The 25955-nt window shown below is 41.3% G+C and overlaps 2 protein-coding genes across 2 annotated transcripts in view; one reads left to right on the forward strand and one right to left on the reverse strand.

Moving 5' to 3' along the window:
* Positions 1-1415: 1415 nt before the first annotated feature.
* LOC139384004 (GPN-loop GTPase 1-like) lies at positions 1416-12651 on the reverse strand. Its single transcript, XM_071128631.1, has 8 exons — positions 12531-12651; positions 11599-11692; positions 10966-11051; positions 10787-10824; positions 9917-9995; positions 9712-9806; positions 9429-9474; positions 1416-2655 (listed from the first exon to the last, which is right to left on the reverse strand). Exons 1-8 carry the CDS (start codon positions 12627-12629, stop codon positions 2560-2562), a joined length of 633 nt encoding a protein of 210 aa, XP_070984732.1. The 5' UTR covers positions 12630-12651; the 3' UTR covers positions 1416-2559.
* Positions 12652-22964: 10313 nt separating this feature from the next.
* The window catches only part of LOC139383533 (protein Daple-like), a 107940-nt gene continuing 104949 nt past the window's right edge, over positions 22965-25955 (forward strand). Inside the window, 1 exon segment of the mRNA XM_071128103.1 lies at positions 22965-23238. Coding sequence (XP_070984204.1) covers positions 23074-23238 — 165 coding nt within the window. The 5' untranslated portion in view covers positions 22965-23073.

Genomic DNA, 25955 nt, shown 5'->3' on the forward strand with positions numbered 1-25955 from the left:
TCAAATGCATTAAGGAGGAAATAAATTCCACAAATTAACTTAAGGCTGTTAATTGAAATGAATTCCAGGTGACTACCTCATGGAGCTGGTTGAAAGAATGCCAAGAGTGTGCAAAGCTGTCGTCAAGGCAAAGGGTGGCTATTTGAAGAATCTCAAATATATTTTGATTTGCTAAACACCTTTTTGGTTACTACATGATTCCATGTGGTATTTCATAGTTGTGATGACTTCACTATTATTCTACAATGTAGAATAATAGTGAAAAATAAAGAAAAACCCTTGAATGAGTAGGTGTTCTAAAACTTGACTGGTAGTGTACTTTCAGGACTCTACATGACTGCTGATGAGCATTCAGCAGGTAGGAATGGCTAACAGATGTGTGTTCTTCCACTGAAGAAAAAGCTTCATAGTGTTAGGTTCTAAATAAAGAGCAAAAACTCAGACGATTAGTAAAGCTCAAACCAGGTTTATTCCCCCAATGGGTCAGACAGCTGAAACAGGCAAAGACATGTTTGTTTCCACTACCACAAGTATATATACCCCAATTTGGATGAAGTCTCCTCCTTCACTATAAACATTACATCTTTATTGCTAGGCAGGAAGTTAAGTGAGGCGGTTAATAAACTGTTCCTTCTCCCTTAATGTGACCTGACCTCCGCCCCCATTCATCACGAATCCACAGCTCTCCACCTTTATCAGTGACTGCAACCATGTAATCACCTTTCCTTTACTCAGTACAGTCCAAGCCCGTGGCCCTTACCCAACCTTAATTGACCCCACCATATACATTCCTCCTACAGATAACCATTAACTTATGGTGTAGAAACCAGACTGTGGCACTCCTCATTTCCATAGGATACCTGGTTATTAACAATATTTCAAGTTTAGAAGTCAGAACTCATCAATATAATTAACTTGCACTAAACAAAATACAACAAAACCATTTACAGATGAGGATATTTATTTGAGGCAGTTTCCTACATCAGGCAACAGGAAATATGAATTATAGTTAAATGTATGTTTTTGTATGGGTTGATACATTTTTTGAAAAGGGAAAATTCAAGTCTGCAATTTCAAAGTGGAAATTACAAACTTTAGAAGGCTTTTTAAACAAACGCACTACAAGTTAAATTCTCCTGCATCAGGGTCATCAAATTAAGATCCTACATCTGTAAAATAAAAAAAGGATACAAATCAAATCAAATTTATTTATAGATATATTTATAGATATCAGCTGATATCTCAAAGTGCTGTACAGAAACCCAGCCTAAAACACCAAACAGCAAGCAATGCAGGTGTAGAAGCACGGTGGCTAGGAAAAACTCCCTAGAAAGGCCAAAACCTAGGAAGAAACCTAGAGAGGAACCAGGCTATGTGGGGTGGCCAGTCCTCTTCTGGCTGTGCCGGGTGGAGATTATAACAGAACATGGCCAAGATGTTCAAATGTTCATAAATGACCAGCATGGTCGAATAATAATAATAAGGCAGAACAGTTGAAACTGGAGCAGCAGCACGGTCAGGTGGACTGGGGACAGCAAGGAGTCATCATGTCAGGTAGTCCTGGGGCATGGTCCTACAAGCACATTATTCCATCAGTCATTACCCCAACTTTTTAACAAAATTAGGCTCAAGATTCTGACAAGAAACAGGAAACAAGGTGTTCACTTTGTCCAACCCTTATGCAAAAACATAACTTATTAAGTTTCAGTCAGTAAGAGCAAACAGAAAACCTACTTAAGTGGCACTGCAACACTGCAATAGTCCAAGGAGCTTCAGCAGTTCTTAAGAGGGGACCAGTAGGCATGCAGGTAGGGATAGAATTCCCAGTAGGCAACACACCAAGGTGCATCTTCATAATCTAAAGTGGCCTCTTACATCCTCTCCTTCGCTGTTGCTAAATGGAGTGAGCTGGTCAGACTATACTACATCACACCTTACCTGAGTGGTTACAGTAGACCAGTGCAGATGAAGAAGAAGGAACCACATTGGACTAATGACATACAGCCCTTCCCATTTGATTAAGGGGGGGAGGGGGGTGTTCTTACAGGTGAAGTATGAAAGTTCAGGGTCCTGTGGTAGTCACTGAGACTTCCTGTTTCGTACCTGCACCCATTCCCTTCTCTCTTTCAGGAAGTTCCCAAAGGCCGTGCTCTACTTGCTCTCCTCACTCACTGGAAGGGGAGATGAGTAACCTTAACAGGGGAACTTATATTCCCTGTATTTTTGTGTTTAATAATATTTTTGGAACAAATCTTCGCTTCCTACGTAAGACTTATTAATGATTGACTTGTTAGGAATGCAAGGTGACTTGATCTGTCCTCCCCCTCCTCATACGGGTTCCCACGGTTGAAGAGGTCACTGTGGCCAACACATCAGCTTCCTCTGAAGGATAGGAAGTGACAATTTCATTATTTCTTTCACTAACACCGGACTCGTGAACACAATTCTAGTATATAATACGCAGTACGAGGTCTCTAATACTCACATACACACACGATCAAGCACACAATGCATGGGGGTCACTCTCTCACAGGCACACAGACATGGACACATTCTGCCTCACCTGTTTGTGGGGTCATCTCCATGGCAACAGCCCCCCATGTCTTTCTGTAAATGCCCAATCTGCTCCTGTAGCTTCCTGCTCTTAGCATCCGTCTGGAGGGCATACCCGGACCATCAGATAGAGATCTCGAGCACACACACAGTACATACAGTTGTTTATAGCATTGTGTACTGAAGTAAAAGCCCCGTTGAGGCTGGGGGAGAGGGGGTTCTACTAAGCAATATGGAATTGTTTTAAAGGTCATACCAAGGATCATTTTGCTCTTCGATTTAAAACAAAAAATATTTTATTACCATTTTGATTTGGAGTTACTGCTATTAGCCATACAAATGCACTGAATAACAGATTTTCTACATGGAACAGATAGTCCCCCCCCAAAAAAAAAAATCAAAAGGAAGTGTCTGTCTTATATCTGGGATAGAGAGCGAAGATCAGGAAACAATAGTTATGCATTAAAAAAAACATTTAAAATCCATTTAACTTTTGGCACTGAACAGTCTCTATTATACAGTACACACCTACTCATTCCAGGGTTTTTCTTTATTTTTACTAGAGAATGCCAAGAGTGTGATAAGCTATCAAAGGCAAAGGGTGGCTGCTTTGAAGAATATAAAATGTATTTTAATTTGTTTAACACTTTCTTGGTCCCTATTTGATTCCATATGTTACATCATAGTTTGGATGTCTTCACTATTATTTTACAATGTAGAAAATAGTAAAAATAAAGAAAAACCCTGAAATGAGTAGGTGTGTCCAAACTTTTGACTGGTACTGTACTTATTCATTTTTTTCAACTGGTACCGGGGTCAGACGGGTCTTGTGAGGCCTGTGGGTGTCCTAGAGAAAAACAACATGAGAGTCTCACCTTTCCACAGCAGGGTAGCCCAAACTGTTCGGATGCTACAGACAGAAGTTGGCAGATCGGCGGTACCGACTTCAGACGTGGGGGTCGTAGGGTGAAACGGAGAACACATGAGAGTCTCATGGTCTGACAAACATTGCTGTAGCTCTGCCACCTTTCACTGCAGATGAAGAGGATGTGGTGGATTGAAACCAGATATCTCGATCTTAAACAGGTATATTTTTATGGGGGCGGGACATCGACTCATTCGGGTTATGTCTTCCCCCCGTGGAAATCTAATTAGCATAAAAAAATCCCACTACAAATCCATTAATTTAGGTGCACCCGAGTGGCGCAGTGGTCTACACTGCATCTCAGTACAAGAGGCGTCACCTGGTTCGATTCCAGGCTGCATCACATCCGGCCGTGATTGGGAGTCCCATAGGGATGCGCATAATTTGCCCAGCGTCGTCTCGGTTTGGCCGGGGTAGGCCGTCATTGTAAATAATAATTTGTTCTTAACTGACTTGCCTAGTTAAAGGTAAAATAAAAAGTTTAAGCTAGAGACATGTTTTTTTTTATTTTTTTTTTTTACATTGGATGCTTCTCAATCCACCGCATCCACCAAAATCGCACTTCCGCATTTGCGGTCTGGGCTGGAATCATACAACACTGTTCAGTCCAGCACATTTAGAGATATACTGTATTATTAAATAATAATCCAGAGAGAATAATCTTCGGTCATCGTCATAGCCGTGTATATTCCCCCTCAAGCAGATACCATGACGGCTCAAGGAACTACACTGGACTTTGTGCAGCCAGGAAACCACATATCCTGAGGCTGCATTAATTGCAGCTGATGACTTTAACAAAGCAAATCTGAGGAAAACACTACCAAAGTTCTATCAACACATTGGCCTGTAGTACTCGTGCTTCAAAAACTCCTGACCATTGTTACTCTCCCTTAATGATGGCTACAAGGCCTTCCGCCGCCCTTGTAGCGAGGCTACATACAGACACCGGTTAGTCAGGTTGATTGAGGTAGTATGTACATGTAGATATGGTTAAAGTAACTATGCATTTATGATGAACAGAGAGTAGCAGTAGCATAAAAGAGGGGTTGGGGGAAGTACCTGTGCTAAGGTCTATTCCGCACTGGTCTGACCAATTGGAATCCATGCCTTAAACCTGTTGAGTGTAGGGGGTAGTATTTTGATGTTTGGATGAAAAACGTACCCAAATGAAACTGCCTATTTCTCAGGCCCAGAATCTAGAATATGCATATAATTAGAAAACACTCGAAAGTTTCCAAAACTGTCAAAATATTGTCTGTGAGTATAACAGAACTGATACTGCAGACGAAAACCTGAGGAAAATACAACCAGGAAGTGCCTAAGAGAAACGAATCTCCCTGTTCCATTGCATGCCTCCCCTCCATTTAAAGGGATATCAACCAGATTCCTTTCTCTATGGCTTCCACATGTTGTGAACAGTCTTTAGACATAGTTTCAGGCTTTTATTCTGAAAAATGAGCGAGAACGATCACATTGTGTCAGTGGATGGCTGGGTGCCAGCAGAGTTTTGCATGCGCAACAACTTGGAGCAGACATTTTCTCTCGCTCTCCTATTGAAAAAGCTACGGGCCGGTTGAAATATTATCTATTATTTATTGTAAAAACAACCTGAGGATTGATTATAAAAAACGTTTGACATGTTTCTACGAACTTTACGGATACTATTTGGAATTTGTATCTGCCCGTCATGACCTGCACGAGCCTGTGGATTTCTGAACATAACGTGCCAACCAAATGGAGGTTTTTGGATATAAAAATAATCTTTATTGAACAAAAGGAACATTTGTGTAACTGGGAGTCTCGTGAGTGCAAACATCCGAAGATCAAAGGTAAGCGATTAATTTCATTGCTTTTCTGACTTTCGTGACCAATCTACTTTGCTGCTAGCTGTTTGTAATGTTTTGTCTGCTGAGAGAGATGTCCTAACATAAACGCTTGGATAGCTTTTGCTGTAAAGCTTTGAAATCTGACACGCCAGGTGGATTAACATCAAGCTACGCTGTGTTTTGCTATATTGCACTTGTGATTTCATGAAAATGTAATATTTTTTGTAATTTAATTTGAATTTGGCGCTCTGCAATTCAGTGAAGTGTATAGTGGATGCTGTTCCCACTGTGACAATTAAAATCTATCCAAACCAAAAACCATGGGTAGATGGCAGCATTTGCGCAAAACTGAAAGCGTGAACCACCGCATTTAACCCCCTAGAGTCGATTAACGCACCGGTGCATCAATCTAAGTAACATAATAAAGAAATCCCCATCAAAATCCGCCAGTTTAGCCTAGATACAGTGTCTCAATCCACCGGATTCACCAATGTTGCACTACCACATCTGTGGTGAAAGGTGGCAGAGCTAGAGCGGGGTTTGTCAGATCACGAGACATCCTAAAAATCAGTCTCCTCACAAAAACGTCTGTCGTGTCCGAACTATTACAACAGCTCTATGGAATGGAGACTCACGAACATGATAGTCATCGCCGTTCTGCTCTACGACCCCCACAAGGACAAACACTTCAAAACCTTGTTTCTTGTCATTTATTTTTTGACTCTTTTTTTCCCATCTATGAATGCGTTATTCAAAGCGTTTCTCTGGGCTATAGTAGTAAAAGCAAATTTTTTCAATACTTTTATAAAATAATATTATCTTTTTTTATACCTTTTATACCTAAAGGGTGTCCTATAATTCAAATAGCTAAATTATCCATAGTATAAACCATCTTAAACTTATAATTGTGGACGACTTCAAAATTGAATTTCAATTAATGGAATGATGAGGATGAAGGTGATTGAATTTAGAACAAATGTGTAAGAATTTACATGCCTCTGTCCGGCACTAACACACCCTGAAAAATACACTTATTTTTGTATTACTAACTAAAACAGTTGTTACACTAAGGTTTTTATTCTAAGAGAAACTAAAATGTTCAATTATATTCCATGATATTCTTAAAATATGTGTAGACTGAATATAAGCATGTGAGGTCTGCTAAATAATCAAGTTGATGGCGCAGTCATTTTTCCTCGCTCACTTTAGATGATTTGAAAACTAAATAAATCTCCAAAATTGTTATTTTTTAAACAAAGCAATTATTATTATTAATTAATTTAGAATTATATAAAAGTCCCTTAGATATTCACACAGATATATTATTAACCCTGTTTTTCACAAGCGTAGCAGGCTGTGAATTCTGCAATCAACGTTTCTAGAATTGGCTATTAACAGGACAATATATATTGGTCATATTGATCATGGCTCCTGAGTGGCGCACAATGGGATTGGCTTGCAGTTTTCCAGCTTTATCCACTGAGATTGTGGTGGGTGCACAAGGTTCAAGGCATGAGGGCAGGGGGCACGGGACAGTCCACAGAGCAGGGCACAGAAGACGGACTTAGCCCATGGGGAAGGAAGGGGGATTGCGTCATCCACCTCACTGGGTAAAACAGAGCAACACTAATAACGGTGCTGACTAGGAAAACGTTTCCGCTGTTCTTAGTGCCTGTCTGCAAGTTCAAACTAACTAATAATGGTGCAAAAACTGCCCCTTAGATTTGAATTTGGACAGCAGAAATGATTCAATATTAAAGCATTATAGACCTCTCACTAAAGGCATCAGTCAAAAGTTACACTTAAATCTGGATTTTATGAAAAATGACACGAAAAGCACACATCTGAAAATCCCAAACTCTAAAAGTAATTGGAAAGGTAGATACAAATTATTTGTGACATCTTTGTAACTTTGTTAAAACCTCTACAGGATCAGTGGGTCCCCCGTGGGACAGTTGAACTAATGTAGGCTAATGTGATTAGCATGAGGTTGTAAGTAAAATTCTCTAGTACATCCAATATTAAAGGCTATCAAATGGTTCTCAAAGACGCACTCTGGTGGTCAAACTAGCACTAACTAGCATAAGGTAACAATGGCTGACAATTAGAATTCTGTGGCAGCCCACAAGATGTGCTGCAGTATGACACAACTTTTACAGGAAGAACCACTGTAATTGGCAGGGACTCCAGACAATCCCAGATTACAAAGGGAACCAGCCACGTCGCAGACACCGACGCCGTACTCTCAGACAAGTAAAACACCTTCTTCGCCCGCTTTGAGGATAACACAGTGCCACAGACGTGGGTCGCTCCCGAGGACTGTGAGCTCTCGTTCTTCGTGGTCAACATGAGTAAGACATGTAAGCGTGTTAACCCTCGCAAGGCTGCCAGCCCAGACGGCATCCCGCGTTTACGGACATTTTCAATCTCTCCCTATTCATGTCTGCTGTCCCCACCTGCGTAAAGATGTCCACCATTGTTCCTGTACCCAAGAAAGCAAAAGTAACATCTAAATTACTATTGCTTTGAGAGGCTAGTTAAGGATCATATCACCTCCAGCTTACCAGACACCCTAGACTCACTACAATTTTGATACCGCCCCAATACATCCACGGATGATGCAATCGCACCACAGACTGCCCTAACCATCTGGTAAGAATGCTGTTCATTGACTACAGCTGAGCCTTTGTCACCATAGTACCATCCAAGCTCATCATTAAGCTCAGGGCCCGGGGTCTGGACCCCGACTTGTGCAACTGGGACCTGGACTTCCTGACGGCCCTCCCCAGGTGGCGAAGGCAGGAAACAACACCTCCACTTCGCTGATACTCAACATAAGGACCCCAAAAGGGTGCATTCATCAGCCTCCTCCTGTGCTCCCTGTTCACCCATGACTGCGTGGCTATGCATGCCTCCAACTCAATCATCAAGTTTGCAGATGTTACAACAGTGGTAGGCTTGATCACCAACAACAAGACAGCCTACAGGAAGGAGGTGAGGCCCCTGGCAGAGTGGTGACAGAAAAATAACCTCTGCCTCAACAAAACTAAAGAAGTGATCGTAGACTTCAGGAGACAGCAGTGGGAGTACACCCCCATCCACATTGACATGGCCGCAGTGGTGAAGGTGAACAGCTTCAAGTTCCTTGGCGTACACATCACTGACAATCTGAAATGGTCTACCCACAAAGACAGTGTGGTGAAGAAGGCCTCTAACCTCAGGAGGCTGAAGAAATTCAGCTTGGCCCATAAGACCCTCACAAACTTTTACAGATGCACCATTGAGCGCATCCTGTCGGCTGTATCACCGCCTGGTACGGCAACTGCACCACCCGCAACCGCAGGCCTCTCCAGAGGGTGGTGTGGTCTGCCCAACACATTACCAGGGCCACACTGCCTGCTCTCCAGGACATCTATAGCACTTGGTGTCACATGAAGGCCAAGAAGATCATCAAGGACTCAGCCACCCGAGCAACAGCCTGTGCATTCAAAGCTGTTTTTCAGTCTCTCTGTCCCAGCTTTATCTCAAGGTCAAACTATTAAATAGCCATCACTAGCCAGCCTCCACCCAATACCCTGCCCTGAACTTAGTCACTAGCCGGCGACCACCCAGTTACTAAACCATGCACCTTAGAGGCTGCTGCCCTATGTACATAGACATGGAACACTGGTCACGTGAATAATGTTAAAACTTTTTTTCCCATTTCATATGTATATACTGTATTCTAGTCAAGGCCATCCTATTCAACTATTGCTGTACATATACCATTCTATCCTACGTATTCTTCAGACATACTACATATTCTATCCACAATGTCTATACATCCCATCACACATACATACATACTCCAGATTCTGACATTGCTCATACTAATATTTCTCAATTCCATTATTTTAGATTTGTGTGTATTGTTAGATATTACTGCAGTGTTGGAGCTAGGAACACAAGCATTTCGCTACACCCGCAATAACATCTGCTAAATATGTGTATGCGACCAATAAAATTTGATTTGAAATGGAAAACATGCATTTCCTTTGATCACTTAATTAAACACTTCAGAGTGCCCTCAGTGCAGACCTACAGATGAAAGTGTGATTGTTGAAAGTGTTCCAGCCAATCCATACCTTGTTCATGACGACAATGAAGGGCAGCTTCGTCTTGTACAGAATTCTGCAGTAAAAAAAAAAACAAGAGTCAGAGTGAATAAGCAAATCAACACCCTACACAGGACCTTAAAATTCCACAAAACTTTGAGATTAGGTTGAATTGAAACCCTAGTGTTCACATTTATGATATAACCACAGACGGCTGTGGTAGCTATTGAAAAACCTGTGTTGATAATGCATAGGTAATGTCCCTACAGTTCTGCAGTACCAAAAATCTAAAATGGCCCCTAGTGTGTCATACCTGCAGACGTAGAGCATGTTAGACATGAAGTTGACGGGGTTGACGCTACGAGACTTATCCATCACGTACACCAGCACACAAGGGAAGGAAGAGGCCTGAGAACACATTAACACAGACACCAAACATATCACAACACTTATAACACTTATGCAGAACCTAGTCATATAATTAAATATTTTTAACAATACACATTACTACTACACACCAGAGTTTCAGTGATGACAGTTCCAGACTCTGACCAGGTAAACACCTCTATTTGTTCAGGCGTGTCAATCAACACATATCTGGGGACAAACGTCAATGGTTTGGACAGGTAGGTACTGGGGCTGGGCGATTTCTCAAATTAATTTGATTTATTAAAATGTATGTTTTTGCGCAATATCCAAATCAAATAATTGTATTGGTCACATACACATATTTAGTGCGGGTGTAGCGAAATGCTTGTGTTTCTAGCTCCCACAGTGCAGTAACATCTAACAATACACACAAATCTAAAAAGTAAAGCAGATCAAACAGTTGGAAACGGACAGAAGGGTGTGTTCATAATAACTAAACTGTTCTGCCTCGTTAGCTAGGAAATAGAGCCAAGTTTGCTACACTTTAAATATTAAGATTAGCTGGCTACTCACTAGCACATGGGATTGTGAGATTGTATATGAGACTTGTGTTCATTTTATATAATGCCTGCTACAAGAAGTTAAGGTGCATTATACATGGTTCTGGTTAAATTGAACAAAAAGGGCATTTTCATTGACAACAAACCAGATCAATGATTATTGCAAAAAACAGGATCAAGTATTTTGATAAAATATTTAAATTATTAGTGGGTCTTATGGTTGTGGAAAGCTTTGGTATAATTTCACAAGCCCTAAATTAATTAGATTATTGCTGACTGTTTGAAATTCAGTGTATTTTACCTTTGATTGTACAACAAAGCTAGGGATGATGTTTAGGCCATATCACCCAGCCCTAGTAGGGAAACACCAGAACAGTGCAAAGCTGTACTAAGTACTATTCTTCTTCTATGGTTACCAGGTCATCAGCTAACTTTCAGAGAAAAAATATATATAATTACTCATTATTGTATTGTTTCTTCCCAATGAATTTCATGACCTGAGGCTGCAAAACGTGGAGAATTTGATTTATGCAGCCCACATTGGACAAGTAATAACAATGGTGACATCTATTGGACAGTCAATGTATCAAACAAATACACATCCTATTCTGTTGTGAGCAGAAACTGAGTTAGCCTACCTGATCCAATCTTGTAGCGAAGCGATTCAATGACCATTCATCCTTGGGACCCAGGCAATCTTTGTAATTCACTGTGTCACAGATATCTACGAGGGGACAAGAAGGAGTTTTCTGTAACTTATTAGCTACGGTAGCTAATAATAGAATAAGGCAGTGGGTAGACCAACATAATTATAATGATTGAATTCTATGAACAGAACATCCAGGGAACTGACTTTTCTGAACATTCAATAAATGATTGGCATTATCGACATGATGCCAGTGCCACACATTATGCAGGGTAGGTGCTTTTAGCAATGCGGGTATATTTACATATACTACCATTGCTTAAAAAATGGATTGGGGGGCAAAAAAAACAGTCAGTGAGAAGCCAGAGGTTAAATACAATTCCATTTCAACTTACTCTGCCTGTGGGAAGGACTGTTGGTCATTATGGCAGGGGAAATTGAGACAAAATGTTCCTGTCATGAACAACAATCCTGCCCACCAGCACAGTAAGTTGAAGTGTAATTGTATTTAACTTATGACTTCCCATATACTGTTTTAGTGCAACTAACACTAGTGTAGTTATTTTAATATTCCGCGTTGTTAAAAGCACCTATATGCACGGTGGTGGTCATGATGATTTCTTACCGATGTTGGCAGGGAAAGGGACTTCGTGCACGGCAGGGTCTAGGTTGATAATATATGTAAGAGACTTCGTGGTGTGAAGATGGGCAGTGAGTCGCTGAGAAGAAACATTAACAAAGTCAGAGCTAGCATAGCTAGCTAAGTTAGCTACAAGATGGCCGTTACCAATGTAATTTTTGGGGGCACTGAGGAAATTGAAGGTCTTGTGAGCGGAAAAACCTGAAAGTTGTGAGAATTTTGTGCAAGTTCTCATGTGTGTTTACAGTGAACACTGAGAATGTACCCTTACAGTTTTAGACAGTAGCCAATACTATTGTGGCTATTTGAGCATAATTTAGGCCTACCAACAAAACCAATGGAACTTATTTGCATATTCAAGCCCGTCTCAAAATACAACACTGCCCCTTTAAAATTAAGCTAAGCTTTTTACCTGACTTGCTTTTTACCTGACTTGCTTTTCAAAGACAGCTTGAAATTTAGCCTACACGTTTTGTGCTCTTGTAGGAAGCAGTAAATCCTAATTTTTGACCTCTACTTATCTAGAACTGGGCTAATAACTCGCTAACTAGCAAAGAATATCAACAAAAGTTCACACGCGCGACTCTGATCTGAAAAGCTCATTCATTTGCGGGTGATTGACAGACTGCTCCTGGGCTACCCGCCAATAGATAGCTACTCCCTTGAGCTCTGACATTGCGTTGCTTAGAAGAAACATTGGCTGTTACTTTGCTAATTTACAGTTTCTTTACCAAACTGCCTAACTACAAAACAAATATGCAATTATGCTTAGTTTGGTTGAGTTTACATAACCCACATATGCAACGTAAAGTTACTGGTTAGCTTTGGGAGTCTGTGTATTGGTTGGAGTTAAACCATACACAGATCCCGATGTGTCCCAAAGCTAACGCAGCCAACGTTAGCTAGATTTAGGTTACCTGCACAAAAGTTGTTTTTCCAGACACCGCCATACCAAGCACTATGAGACAAAATGGTTTCTTCTGCGGAGCATTTCCAGAAGTAGTCTCCTGTTCCATCGTCACATTCACTCCTTTCTCCTGAAACCCCTTCTGGACAGGTCGTCCCAGCAGTCGAGTCTGTCGCAAAGGGCCCGCGTGTCTTTCTTATTTCCACCGCTAGGTGATGCAAGCCGAGATGTTTTACTTTTTCTTCTTTAGCATAATACAAAAACTAAATGGCAAGAGGACGATTTTCAAGATTGTTCCTTTCCAGTCAGTCCAGTTCTACACCTCTACACCTTTCCTTTCCAGTCAGTCCATTAAATAGATCCCAAACAAATTCAAGAAAGCGTACAGTATTATATAGAGCCCTAATTGTGTGGAACTTCCTTCCATCTCATATTGCTCAAATAAAAAGCAAACCTGGTTTCAAAAAACAGATAAAGCAACACCTCGCGGCACAACACCTCTCCCCTATTTGACCTAGATAGTTTGTGTGTATGCATTGATATGTAGGCTATGTTTGCCTTTTTAAAGCATGTATGTAGTTCTGTCTTCGAGCTGTTCTTGTTTATTGATGTTCTGTATTATGTCATTCTGTATTATGTTTCATGTTTTGTGTGGACCCCAGGAAGAGTAGCTGGTGCTTTTGCAACAGCTAATGGGGATCCTAATAAAATACCAAAATACCTGGCATCTTTCATTATGCGCACCTGCACGTCCTCCATTACCTCACTTATTAATCTGGCACTCCCTTAGGTCCCTCCCCAGTCAGTATTGGTCCTGTGTTTATGCAAAGACACTACTGTTATATTGTCTTGTTTTATTAAACGTTTCACCTGCACCTGCCTCTCGACTCTCAGCGTCTTCGTTACAGTGTGGCAGTGTCAGGCAGAGTAACACAATCCGAACTACGGATTAGTGACCTCTAGTCTGTATGTGTGTGTCAGGGGAGAATGACTGCGCCCTCTCATCGATGCCACGGAAGTTCACAACCGACCGGAGTACTGTGGGCATTGTTAGCAAAAAAACAGGATCCCCAATTACAGTGAATGGAAAAATTGCAATATTCGTGGTCAATCTTCATGTAAATAAACAATTAATTGCCTTTTATACACCAGATATGTCCTCTTAAAATTGCACACAGAAGAATTTATGAGGATAAGTAAACAAGAAAATGCTCATCTAGATGCTGCGCTCCTAGAGGCCCGGGGGCTTTAATGCAGGTAAACTTAAATCCGTTTTACCTCATTTCTACCAGCATGTCAAATGTGCAACCAGAGAAGAAAAAAAACTCTAGACCACCTTTACTCCACAAACAGAGACGCATACAAAGCTCTTCATTTCGCAACTCTGACCATAATTATATCCTCTTGATTCCTGCTTAAAAGCCAAATCTAAAGCAGGAAGTACCAGTGACTCGCTCAATACAGAAGTGGTCCGATGATGTGGAATGCTACGCTACCGGACTGTTTGGCTAGCACAGAATGGAATATGTTCCGAGATTCATCATATGGCATTAAGGAGTATGCCACCTCAGTCACCGGCTTTATAAATAAGTGCATTGACGACGTCGTCCCCACAGTGACTGTACGTATATATCCCAACCAGAAGCCATGGATTGCAGGCAACATCCGCACGAGCTAAAGGCTAGAGCTGCCGCTTTCAAGGAGTGGGACACTAATCCGAACGCTTATAAGAAATCCCGCTATGCACTCAGACGAACCATTAAACAGGCAAAGCGTCAATACAGGACTAAGATTGAATCCTACTACACCGGCTCTGACGCTCGTCAGATGTGGCAGGGCTTGGAAACTTTTAAGGACTACAAAGGGAAACCCAGCCGTGAGCTGCCCAGTGACGTGAGCCTACTAGACGAGCTATATGCCTTTTATGCTCGCTTCGAGGCAAGCAACACTGAAGCATGCATGAGAGCACCAGCTGTTCCAGATGACTGTGTTATCACGCTCTCTGTAGCCAATTTGAGCAAGACCTTTTAACAGGTCAACATTCACAAGGCTGCGGGGCCAGATTATCAGGACGTGTACTCAGAGCATTCACGGACCAATTTCTTCTACACAAGCAAACATGGCCAAAGCCGTGACTTAAACGGGAACCAACTTTGCCTCAATTCTAAAGCTACAGGGGATACAAATGAAAGGGATATTTGAGACTTCTCTCTATCAAAGAGATACTTTGGGATTTTGGCAATTAAGCCGTTTATCTACTTCCCCAGAGTCAGATGAACTTGTGGATACCAATTAAAATTGATTACATTTATTTTTCTTCTCACCCATCTACACACAACACCCCATAATGACAAAGTGACTACGTTTTTAGATTTTTTTTGCAAATGTCTTAAATGAAATACAGTGTTACTTATTGTTAGAACTTTTGTGCCGAATCCACTGTGCTGTTTCAGGTGCAACATTTATGGTCATGGTCACAGCAGTTTGTAGGAGGGAGATTCCAAAATGTGGGAAGTGTACAGGAGGGCATGGGATAGAGGGTTGTGTCGTTTCGGTGGATAAAGTGTGTGTTAACTGTAGGGGTGCCCATGTTGCCGGGGATCGGGTGTGTCCGATGCAAGAGAGGCAGGTTGAGGTGTCTAGAGTCAGAGTAGTGCAGTAGGTGTCGTATACTGAAGAAGTGAAGAAAGAGTAGGGTCAAGGGTGAGGGTGAGGGTTCCGGAGAGGATCCCTGTGAGTAGTAGATCTGTGCCAGCACAGGAGTGATCTATGGTTCAGTAAGGTTGGCTTCTTAGCGTTCACAGCAATGGTGACCAACTGTACCACAGAAACAGAAAATAGATGTTGTGGTGGCAGCTGCAGAGCAGTATTTGGGTATACAGGATTTGACTTCAGAAGAATTACAGGGTGTGTTGAGTGGTGGTGTCCCATCTTCCCAGTCCTTTGGTGTGGTGGTGTAACGATGTTCGTCTGAGGAAGAAGGAGTTGACCAAAGCGCAGTGTGGTACGTGTTCATATTTCCTTTAATTAACTGAACACTAAATACAAGAGAATAAATGAAAACCGAATCAGTCGCGTATGGTGCAAACACTGAAACGGAAAACAACTACCCACAACCCATAGTGGGCAAACAGGCTGCCTAAGTATGGTTCTCAATCAGAGACAACGATTGACAGCTGCCTCTGACTGGGAACCATACCAGGCCAAACACCTAGAAATATAACACACAGAACCAAAACATAGAATGCCCACCCCAACTCACGACTTGACCAAACCAAAATAGAGACATAAAAAAGGAACTAAGGTCAGAACGTGCCAGGTGGTTAGTTGGAAGGGTGTTTTTATTTTTTTTATTTTGTGTTTTTGTTTAGTTTTTCCTTTTCCCATTTTGTATCACAAAGCATAATGGATTTATATTATAGTCCAGTTGGGGCAGTAAAGCAACATATCAAATTCCAACCGCTGTTAAACTCCAAAGAAGAAGAAGAAGAAGAAGAAGCTACTTATCACGATTGGCTATCAGTCAGTAGTGATGTGTCTAGGACTTCCAGAAGCCTAATAAACTGCATGGTTTCCCTAGTCATAGTGGGAGGACCACACACCACATCATTGCGTCACTCCAAATTTGCTTCGATATGATGATTATTATATCAGTATGTCCACCGCTATTTCTCACATAATATATTTTACCGATACAAAACGATCCCATCATGTCAAATTAACAAATGATCTGTCTGCATCCATAAAATTGTACAGAAACATCCTATTTCCATCACAGCTGCATTGATTTATTTTTTATACGGTATGCTTTTACGCGCAAGAAAACTGTGGATGTTAATGTGGTTAATATGATACACTCTTCACTGCTAAAATGATAATGCATATAGTAGACCTTTCTATTAGTAATGGTGCATTTCACAAGGATCTCAAAATATCCCGGGTGGTTCCACTCCACAAGAAGAGCAGTAAAACAAATGTAGGAAACTACAGGCCTGTGTCAATCCTCAGCACCTTATCCAAAGTTGTTGAGAGATCAGTTTTTAATCAACTTGAGGGATACCTTCTTGAGCACAAACTTCTTTATGAACTACAATCTCGCTTTAGAACAGCTCATTTCACTGATACTTGCCTTATCCACCTTTTTGACCACATTAATCAGGAAAGTGAGAAGTGGAATTATACAGGGATGGTCATGTTAGAATTGCAGTAAGCTTTTGACACTGTGGACCATGATAATCTCCTGGTGAAACTGAAATGCATGGGTCTAAATGATGTAGCAGTGAATTGGTTTAGGTCTTATCTGACCAACAGAACACAAGTTTGTAATGTTGATGATATTCTGTCAGAGGCCAAAGAAATATCCTGTGGACTATTGCATTAGGGCCTCTTATTTCTTATATTATACGTTACTGATATTCCAGATACAGTAAAGTGCAAACTCTTGCTTTATGCAGATGATTCAGCCTTACTGGTATCAGGGAAGGATACAGTTTAGGTAGAGGAGACCCTGAGTAAGGTATTGCATTTAGTTAGAGATTGGTTGTCTGACAACAAATTATCACTACATTTGGGAAAAACTGAATCGATTTTGTTTGAAACAAAACGTAGTTGCTTTGGGCTGACAATATAAAGGTAAACTGTGCAGGCAAAGAGATTGAATCTAAAATAAGTGTATCTTATCGTGGTGTGTCCCTTGATCAATCCATTTCTGGAGACCTGACTGCTGCTAAAGTTCTTTCTAAACAAATTGAAATGTTTATATCGTAACACTAGATATTTTAACATTAAGTTAAAAAAGTTCAGATAAAAAACTTATTGTCTCAACCTTGATTCAGTGTAATTTTGATTATGCTTGCTCTGCTGGTATAGTGGGCTTTCAAAAAAACTGAAAAAAAGAATGCAGGTCATGCAAAGTAATGTTATCAGGTATATGCTGAATATCTTCCCTAGGACCCACATAGGGGTACAGGAGTTCCATGGGGTGGGCTTGTTGCCTTTGGAATCCAGAGTGGACCTACTTAAACGTAATCATATGTTTGACATCTTAAATGATTGAGCCCCAGGTTACATGAAAAACCACATGGATATGGTCTATAACCAACACAGTCACAATATCAGAGCTAGTGTTATGTCTTGTAAAATCCCAAGAGTAAACAGTACTGCGAGGAGGACGTTTTTCCATACAGGCATTTGTCTATGGAATCGCCTTCCCTTGGAAATCAAGCAAAGGAAAAAGTCAAATAGCTTTAAAAAGCAGGCAAAGATTTTCATTTGGACAAGGTTGTCCAAGTAAGAGAAACCAATCCACTGCCCCTTGTGCACCCTACTTCTGGTCAGGTGTATTTATTTGAAGGATTGGTATGATGTGCAATTATTTTCAAGTCATATCCTCTGTGTCCACATTGTACATATTCTTGTATATGTCTGCTACCCAAAATAAATTAAATTCAATCCAGGTGTAGGGTGCTGAGGACAAACTCAGCCTGCTGCTCTCCTCCCACACCCAAACCTATTGGGTCCTGATTGTAACAGTGGAGCCCAGTGTGCACTGCAGGATCCAGAGATGGCATCAGTGAAGCTGGAAGACTGCATTCAAATTCTGGGGCTGAACGTTATTAAAGCTGAAGAGGAAGAGGGAAAACTGTTTATCGAGGAAAGAGCAGGCCTTAACAAGAGGGGGTAAATAGTTTGACCAAATTACTATATCCCCATTTTATTTTTAGAGGTAGATATTATCTCATTATGATACTATTATGATTTGCCAACAAAATGTTACATTTGTTTGTTCACCATAGCTTTACCTGGAGTACTCGAAGATTCATCTGAGAGATAGACTTTACTCCTGCTCTGACTGTGGGAGGAGATACTTTCACCAGTCTAGCCTGCAAATACATCAGCGAATACATACTTGAGAGAAACCTAACTCCTGTTCTATCTGTGGGGTGAGTTTATCAATACAGTGTAGCCTGAATAAACATCTGTGAATACATACTGGAGAAAAGCCCTTACTCCTGTTGGCTGAGTATCTCTCAATTAAGTATGCTCAAAGTTCACCAGCAAAAACATCAGAGATACCATCACTGCGTCATGTAAACTAACCAATTCAGAGAGTACAGGATAGAAGAAGCCTTTAACACTGCTCTGGCCGTAGGAGAGGATTATCAAGCATGTAAAGCCTTCAGTCACCCCAGCACTAACAACTTTTATTAAGTTTATTTTTTTTTTAAACTTAGAGTAACACTAAAACCTTATTCATGTCTTTTCCAAGACAACATTTAATTGTCTTTGTTTAGTCAATAATCATAGTCCAAAACCTGAAATTAACTTAGCCTCATACATTGAACTGGGGTGTGATGTTATATTATCTACAACTAGAAAAAGACATAGCAGAGGGAAAAAACTGAGCTGTGGATGTACAGTATGTAGGTGTGTACGCAAGTAGGTGAGTGCTTGTATGTGTGTGAATGTGTGTCAGTGTGTATATATGTAGAATTGTTGGTAAGTGGTTGTGTGGTTGTTAAAAATATTATGTTGAATATGATCTATTATTGTTATCCCAGGTAATCCCAACACTCATAACCAAATCAGCTACTCGTTAAGCTGACACAAGAGACTATGTAATGTTAAGTGTTCCTGTCTATGTCATGTCTTGTTATACAATATATAGAATAGAATAGAATTACCAAAAACTATAAAAAATGTGGACACCAACTCATTCAATGGATTTTCTTTATTTTGACTCTATTCTACATTTTAAACTCAGCAAAAAAAGAAATGTCCTCTCACTGTAAACTGCGTTTGTTTTCAGAAAACGTAACATGTGTAAATATTTGTATGAACATAACAAAATTCAACAACTGAGACATAAAATGAACAAGTTCCACAGACATGTGATTAACATAAATGGAATAATGTGTCCCTGAACAAAGGGGGGGGGGGGGTCAAAATCAAAAGTAACAGTCAGTATCTGGTGTGGCCACCAGCTGCATTAAGTACTGCAGTGCATCTCCTTCTCATAGACTGCACCAGATTTTCCAGTTCTTGCTGTGAGATGTTACCCCACTCTTCCACCAAGGCACCTGCAGGTTCCCAAACATTTCTGGGGGGAATGGCCCTAGCCCTCACCCTCTGATCCAACAAGTCCCAGACGTGCTCAATGGGATTGAGATCCGGGCTCTTTACTCACCATGGCAGAACACTGACATTCCTGTCTTGCAAGAAATCACACACAGAACGAGTAGTATGGCTGGTGGCATTGCCATACTGGAGGGTCATGTCAGGATGAGCCTGCAGGAAGGGTACCACATGAGGGAGGAGGATGTCTTCCCTGTAACGCACAGCGTTGAGTTTGCCTGTAATAACAACCAGCTCAGTCCGATAATGTGGTGACATAACGCCCCAGACCATGACGGACCCTCCACCTCCAAATCCATCCGCTCCAGAGTACAGGCCTCGGTGTTACGCTCATTCCCTCAACGATAAATGCAAATCTGACCATCACCCCTGGTGAGACAAAACCGCGACTCGTCAGTGAAGAGCACTTTTTGCCAATCCTGTCGGGTCCACTGACGGTGGGTTTGTGCCCATAGGCGACGTTGTTGCCAGTGATGTCTGGTGAGGACCTGCCTTACAACAGGCCTACAAGCCCTCAGTCCAGCCTCTCTCAGCCTATTGCGGACAGTCTGAGCACTGATGGAGGGATTGTGCGTTCCTGGTGCAACTCGGGCAGTTGTTGTTGCCATCCTGTACCTGTCCCGCAGGTGTGATGTTCGGATGTACCGATCCTGTGCAGGTGTTGTTACACGTGGTCTGCCACTGCAAGGACAATCATCTGTCCGTCCTGTCTCCCTGTAATGCTGTCTTAGGCGTCCCACAGTACGGATATTGCAATTTATTTCCCTGGCCACATCTGCAGTCCTTATGCCTCCTTGCAGCATGCCTAAGGCACGTTCACACAGATGAGCAGATGGGCATCTTTCTTTTTGTGTTTTTCAGTCAGTAGAAAGGCCTCTTTAGCGTCCTAGGTTTTCATAACTGTGACCTTAATTGCCTACCGTCTGTAAGCTGTTAGTGTCTTAACGACCGTTCCACAGGTGCTTAGCGACCGTTCCAAAGGGTGCTGAAAAAGGGCTGTTTCTTTTTTTGCTGAGTTTAGAATAATAGTGAAGACGTTAAAATTATGAAACAACACATATGGATTCATGTAGTTACCAAAAAAGTGTTACACATATCAAAATACCTTTTGTCTTGATGACAGCTTTGCACACTCTTGGCATTATCTCAACCAGCTTCACCTGGAATGCTTTTCCAACAGTCTTGAAGGAGTTCCCACATATGCTGAGCACTTGTTGACTGCTTTTCCTTCACTGCGGTCCAAATCATCCCATACCATCTCAATTGGGTTGAGGTCAGGTGACTGTGGAGGCCAGGTCATCTGATGCAGCACCCCATTGCCCCTTCTTGGTTAAAAAGCCCTTACACAGCCTGGAGATGGTAGTCATGCTGGTTAAATGTGCCTTGAATTCTAAATAACTCACAGTGTCACCAGCAAAGCACCCCCACACCATCACATCTCCTCCTCCATGCTTCACAGTGAGAACCACACATGCAGAGATCATCGGTTCACCTATTCTGTGTCTCACAATGACACAGCGGTTGGAACCAAAAATCTCAAATTTGGACTCATCAGACCAAAGGACAGATTTCCACTGGTCTAATGTCCATTGCTTGTGTTTCTTGGCCCAGGCATGTCTCTTCTTCTTATTGGTGTCCTTTAATAGTGGTCTCTTTTCAGCAATTCAACCTGATTCATGCAGTCTCCTCTGAACAGTTGATGTTGAGTTGTCTGTTACTTGACCTCTGATGCATTTATTTGGGCTGCAATTGTAGGTGCAGCTAACTCTAATGATTTTATCCTCTGCAGCAGAGGTAACTCTGGGCCTTCCGTTCCTTTGGCGGTCCTCATGAGAGAACATTTCATCATAGCGCTTGATGATTTTTGCAACTGCACAAACTGACCGTCATATCTTAAAGTAATGGACTGTCGTTTCTCTTAGTTTATTTGAGCTGTGTGTGTATATATATATATATATATATATATGTTTTAAAAACTTTTGGTTACTTCATGATTCCAAATGTATTATTTCATAGTTTGATGTCTTCACTATTAATCTACAATGTAGAAAATAGTAAAAATAAAGAAAAACCCTTGAATGAGTAGGTGTGTCGAAATGTTTGACTAGTACTGTGTGTGTGTGTGTGTGTGTGTGTATGTGTATATATATATATATATATATATATATATATATATTATGTATGTATATATTATGTATGTATATGTATATACATACATACATACATACATACTTTGGTTTATAATTAAATATAATGAAAACAAAATGTAAATATGTTTAACAAAAAGAAAGTCACATTGTATCTCCGTTGTTTAATACATTGTGAGAACTGCATTAAATAATGTGAGTGTAAAAGTGCAACTCTTTTCCTTGTTTTCTATTTGATTGTCTATTGATAAGACTGACTGCTTACCAAGTGGCACAGCTCTACTAAACTAGCTGACATGTTAACCTCTGAACATTAGGGGCAACATTGAGATTCACCATGGACACCACATGAAAGTATAGCAGCAGTGCTTCCACTTGGATTCTGGTAGGTTGACTAAATTATGGTTTTATGTACTCACCCAATTAATTTTTTTCTTCTGTACCATCCAATAGGTTTATCCCCTTATGTGCAAAGTCCCATTCTGCTATTTTACCACATGTGTTCCATTTTGAAAATGGTTTTCCTAAAATATGTCTGGGAAAGAATGAACTTTTACAGTATGTTCTTTTGTCACTGTTATGGAATCAAAAGTATTGTGTACCCTTCATTTATTATTTTGCTGCTGTGATACACCTACATTTTTGGAAATGAATGACGCCAAATTTCTACCAGAGCCTCTGCTTGACATTTTCACATTAGGGACACTCAATAGGGAGGGACACACTCTTCTGGGATTTTCGTAGCAGGTTATGAGAGCATTTTCTGAACTTAACCTCAGTCCCCTAGCCTGCTATGAAAAAGTCACTTCTGTACCGAAGTGTAATGAAAAGAGTGTTTCCCATTCTCAATAGCCAATAACTGCAGTTATTAGTTCTGGACAGTGGAGAGTACTCTTGGGCAATTTAAAATATTTAATGTTTTGTTCAGTCTTCTGGGGTAGTGGATTGGCTGTTCTTTGTTTGGGGTCGTATACCATATTTGATTGGCTATCCATGCTGTCACTGAAGTGCGCTATTCATAGTTGGATGATGCGCCCACTAGTTAGGATTTGCTGTGTCAAACAAGTGTTGATGCAGGTGTGAACGCGTTTGCTGTGTAAGATGAACTTCGAAAACGCCATCTACATTCTGAAAGACTGTGACATGCACAGTATTATTTTCGGTCATGGGGAACTATATATCGCCGTGATGATTTGTTATGGGTAGAGCCCCAACAACGTGCGGTTTGGTTTATCTTCGATGTCTCACGGCATTGTTCCGTCTTGACCAGGCATGCAAGGTCCCGTGAGAAGAATATTGAGTTACTGCGAACGCTTGGGCGGTGACCACTAATTTTAGGATTTAAGAACTGGGAGGAAACGTGTGAAGTTTCTTAAAATGGATATTACAGTGTCAGAGTTGATGGAAAACTTCATGGATACCTCGCTCGTGGTGTGGGTAAGTAGCCTAGACTAAATGTAGTGCACTCAGAGCAAGTGATCCATTGCTGAGAATAATTCCGCTGTGTTGGTGTGTCCTAGTAACCTACTGTTAGCCAATGTATTACATTTTGAACGGGTCCGTCTCCTAAACCAGTCCTGGTGATATGTTTCACTTGTTCGTTTTTCTGTTTCTCACATACAGTAGCAGAGTAACTGACTATTGAAAGGATGCGTTACCATTATTCCACGAGAAATTCCATCATATGGTGGTGGAAAACGCTACATCAAGCACTGATCCATAATCTCCCATTTCAATTGGGTTGAGATCTGGTGACTGACACACACTTTAAACACCCTATCCTCGTTTGAGACCCCTCTTTCAAAGTCACTGATATCTACTAGTCATGGCAGCCAAAAGAATGAGCAACTGGGCATTTTTATACATGACCATAAGCATGATTGGACATGAATTGCTTGATTAAGTAACAACACCTGTGTGGAAACCACTGCTTTCAATAAACAGTACCAGTCAAATGTTTGGACACCTCATTCCATGGTTTTTCTTTATTTTTACTATTTTCTACATTGTAGAATAATAGTGAAGACATCAACTATGAAATCATGTATAACCAAAAAAGTGGTAAACAAATCTAAATATATTTATAGTTGAGATTTTTCAAGGTAGCCACCCTTTACTTTGATGACAGCTTTGCACACTCTTGGCATTCTCTCAACCAGCTTCATGAGGTAGTCACCTGGAATGCATTTCAATTAACATGTGTGCCTTGTTTAAAAGTACATTTGTGGAATTTCTTTCCTCAATGTCTTTGAGGCAATCAGTTGTGTTGTGACAAGGTAGGGTTGGTATACAGAATATAGCCCTATTTGGTAAAAGACCAAGTCCATTTTATGGCAAGAACAGCTCCAAATAAACTTAGAAACGACAGTCCGTTACTTTAAGACATGAAGGTCAGTCAGTTTGTGCAGTTGCAAAAACCATCAAGAGCTATGATGAAACTGGTTCTCATGAGAACCGCCACAGGAACAGAAGACCCATAGTTACCTCTGCTGCAGAGGATGAATTCATTAGAGTTAACTGCACCTCAGATTGCAGCCCAAATAAATGCTTCACAGAGTTCAAGTAACCGACACATCAACAGTCTGTCCTTGGTCTGATGAGTCCAAATTTGAGATTTTTGGTTCCAACCGCCATGTCTTTGTGAGACGTGGAGTAGGTGAACTGATGTTCTCTGCATGTGTGGTTCTCACCATGAAGCATGGAGGTGTGGTGCTGTGGGGGTGCTTTGCTGGTGACACTGTCAGTGATTTATTTAGAATTCAAGGCATCCTTAACCAGCATGGCTACCACCTCCAGGCTGTGTAAGGGCTATTTGTCCAAGAAGGAGAGTGATGGAGTGCTGCATCAGATGACCTGGCATCCACAATCCCAACGAAATGTAATGGTTTGGGATGAGTTGGACCGCAGTGAAGGAAAAGCAGCCAAGAAGTGCTCAGCATATGTGGGAACTCCTTCAAGACTGTTGTAAAAGCCAGGTGAAGCTGGTTGAGAGAATGCCAAGAGTGTGCAAAGCTGTCAAGGCAAAGGGTGGCTACTTTGAAGAATATATAAAATAGTTAGATTACTTGTTAGATATTACTGCATAGTTGGAACTAGAAGCACAAGCATTTCGCTACACTCGCATTAACATCTGCTAACCATGTGCATGTGACAAATTAAAATTTGATTTGATAAAATATGTTTGGATTTAACACTTTGGTTACTACATGATATACTACTCCATATGTGTTATTTCAGTTTTGATGTCTTCACTATTATTCTACAATGTAGAAATAAAGAAAAACCCTTGAATGAGTAGGTGTGTCTGAACTTTTGACTGGTAAGCCACGTGAATACATGGCATGGCCACATGAAGCAACGTGGATACATGGCATGGCCACATGAAGCAACGTGGATACATGGCATGACAGACAATGGTAGGAGTGTTGGCTACAGCACAAAGGGTTTCACTGTGCCACCAGGCTATGACTAAAGCACATTCAGTAGAGCACCAGGCTATGGCTAAAGCACATGTATGACAGTCAACGACTACAGTACAATACACCATGGCACCAGGCTATGCTTTTAGCACATAGTATGGCACTAGGCTATGGTGGGAGAGTGCATCATTTGAGTAGACCAGTGTAATGGCAGGCCTACAGCATAATTTAAAAGGGCCCAGGGTAATGGCAGCAGGTGGGGATCAGGGAAACCTGCAGTACTTCCCCTGGCTGGACCCTCCTGTTTGGCAAGTCAACTGGACTGGCGGCTGCTTTTTCCTCTCTAACTTGCTCTCCTACGGTCTTTGTGTTCTCTCACTGGGCTCTGGCATCCTTTCTGTTAGCCCTAACCCACCTTAGACTGATAAGCAGATTCAGGGGCGGCGGGTAGCATAGCAGTTAAGAGCGTGGGCCAGTAACCAAAAGGTCGCTGGTTCAAACTGGTGATGCACCGATGTGACATTTTTGGTCAATAATGATATTTTAAATTTTAGCGGCCTTTTAAGCTTTCTAGTACAGTTAAATAGTTCAAACACACACATGGACGCAGCGGTCTAGGGCACTGCATCTCAGTGCAAGAGGCACCACTACAGTCCCTGGTTCGAAACCAGGCTGTATCACATCCAGCTATGATTGAGAGTCCTGAAGGGCGGTGCACTATTGGGCCAGCATCAT

This window comes from Oncorhynchus clarkii, chromosome 25 (genome assembly GCF_045791955.1).
Source record: "Oncorhynchus clarkii lewisi isolate Uvic-CL-2024 chromosome 25, UVic_Ocla_1.0, whole genome shotgun sequence".
NCBI lineage: Eukaryota > Metazoa > Chordata > Actinopteri > Salmoniformes > Salmonidae > Oncorhynchus > Oncorhynchus clarkii.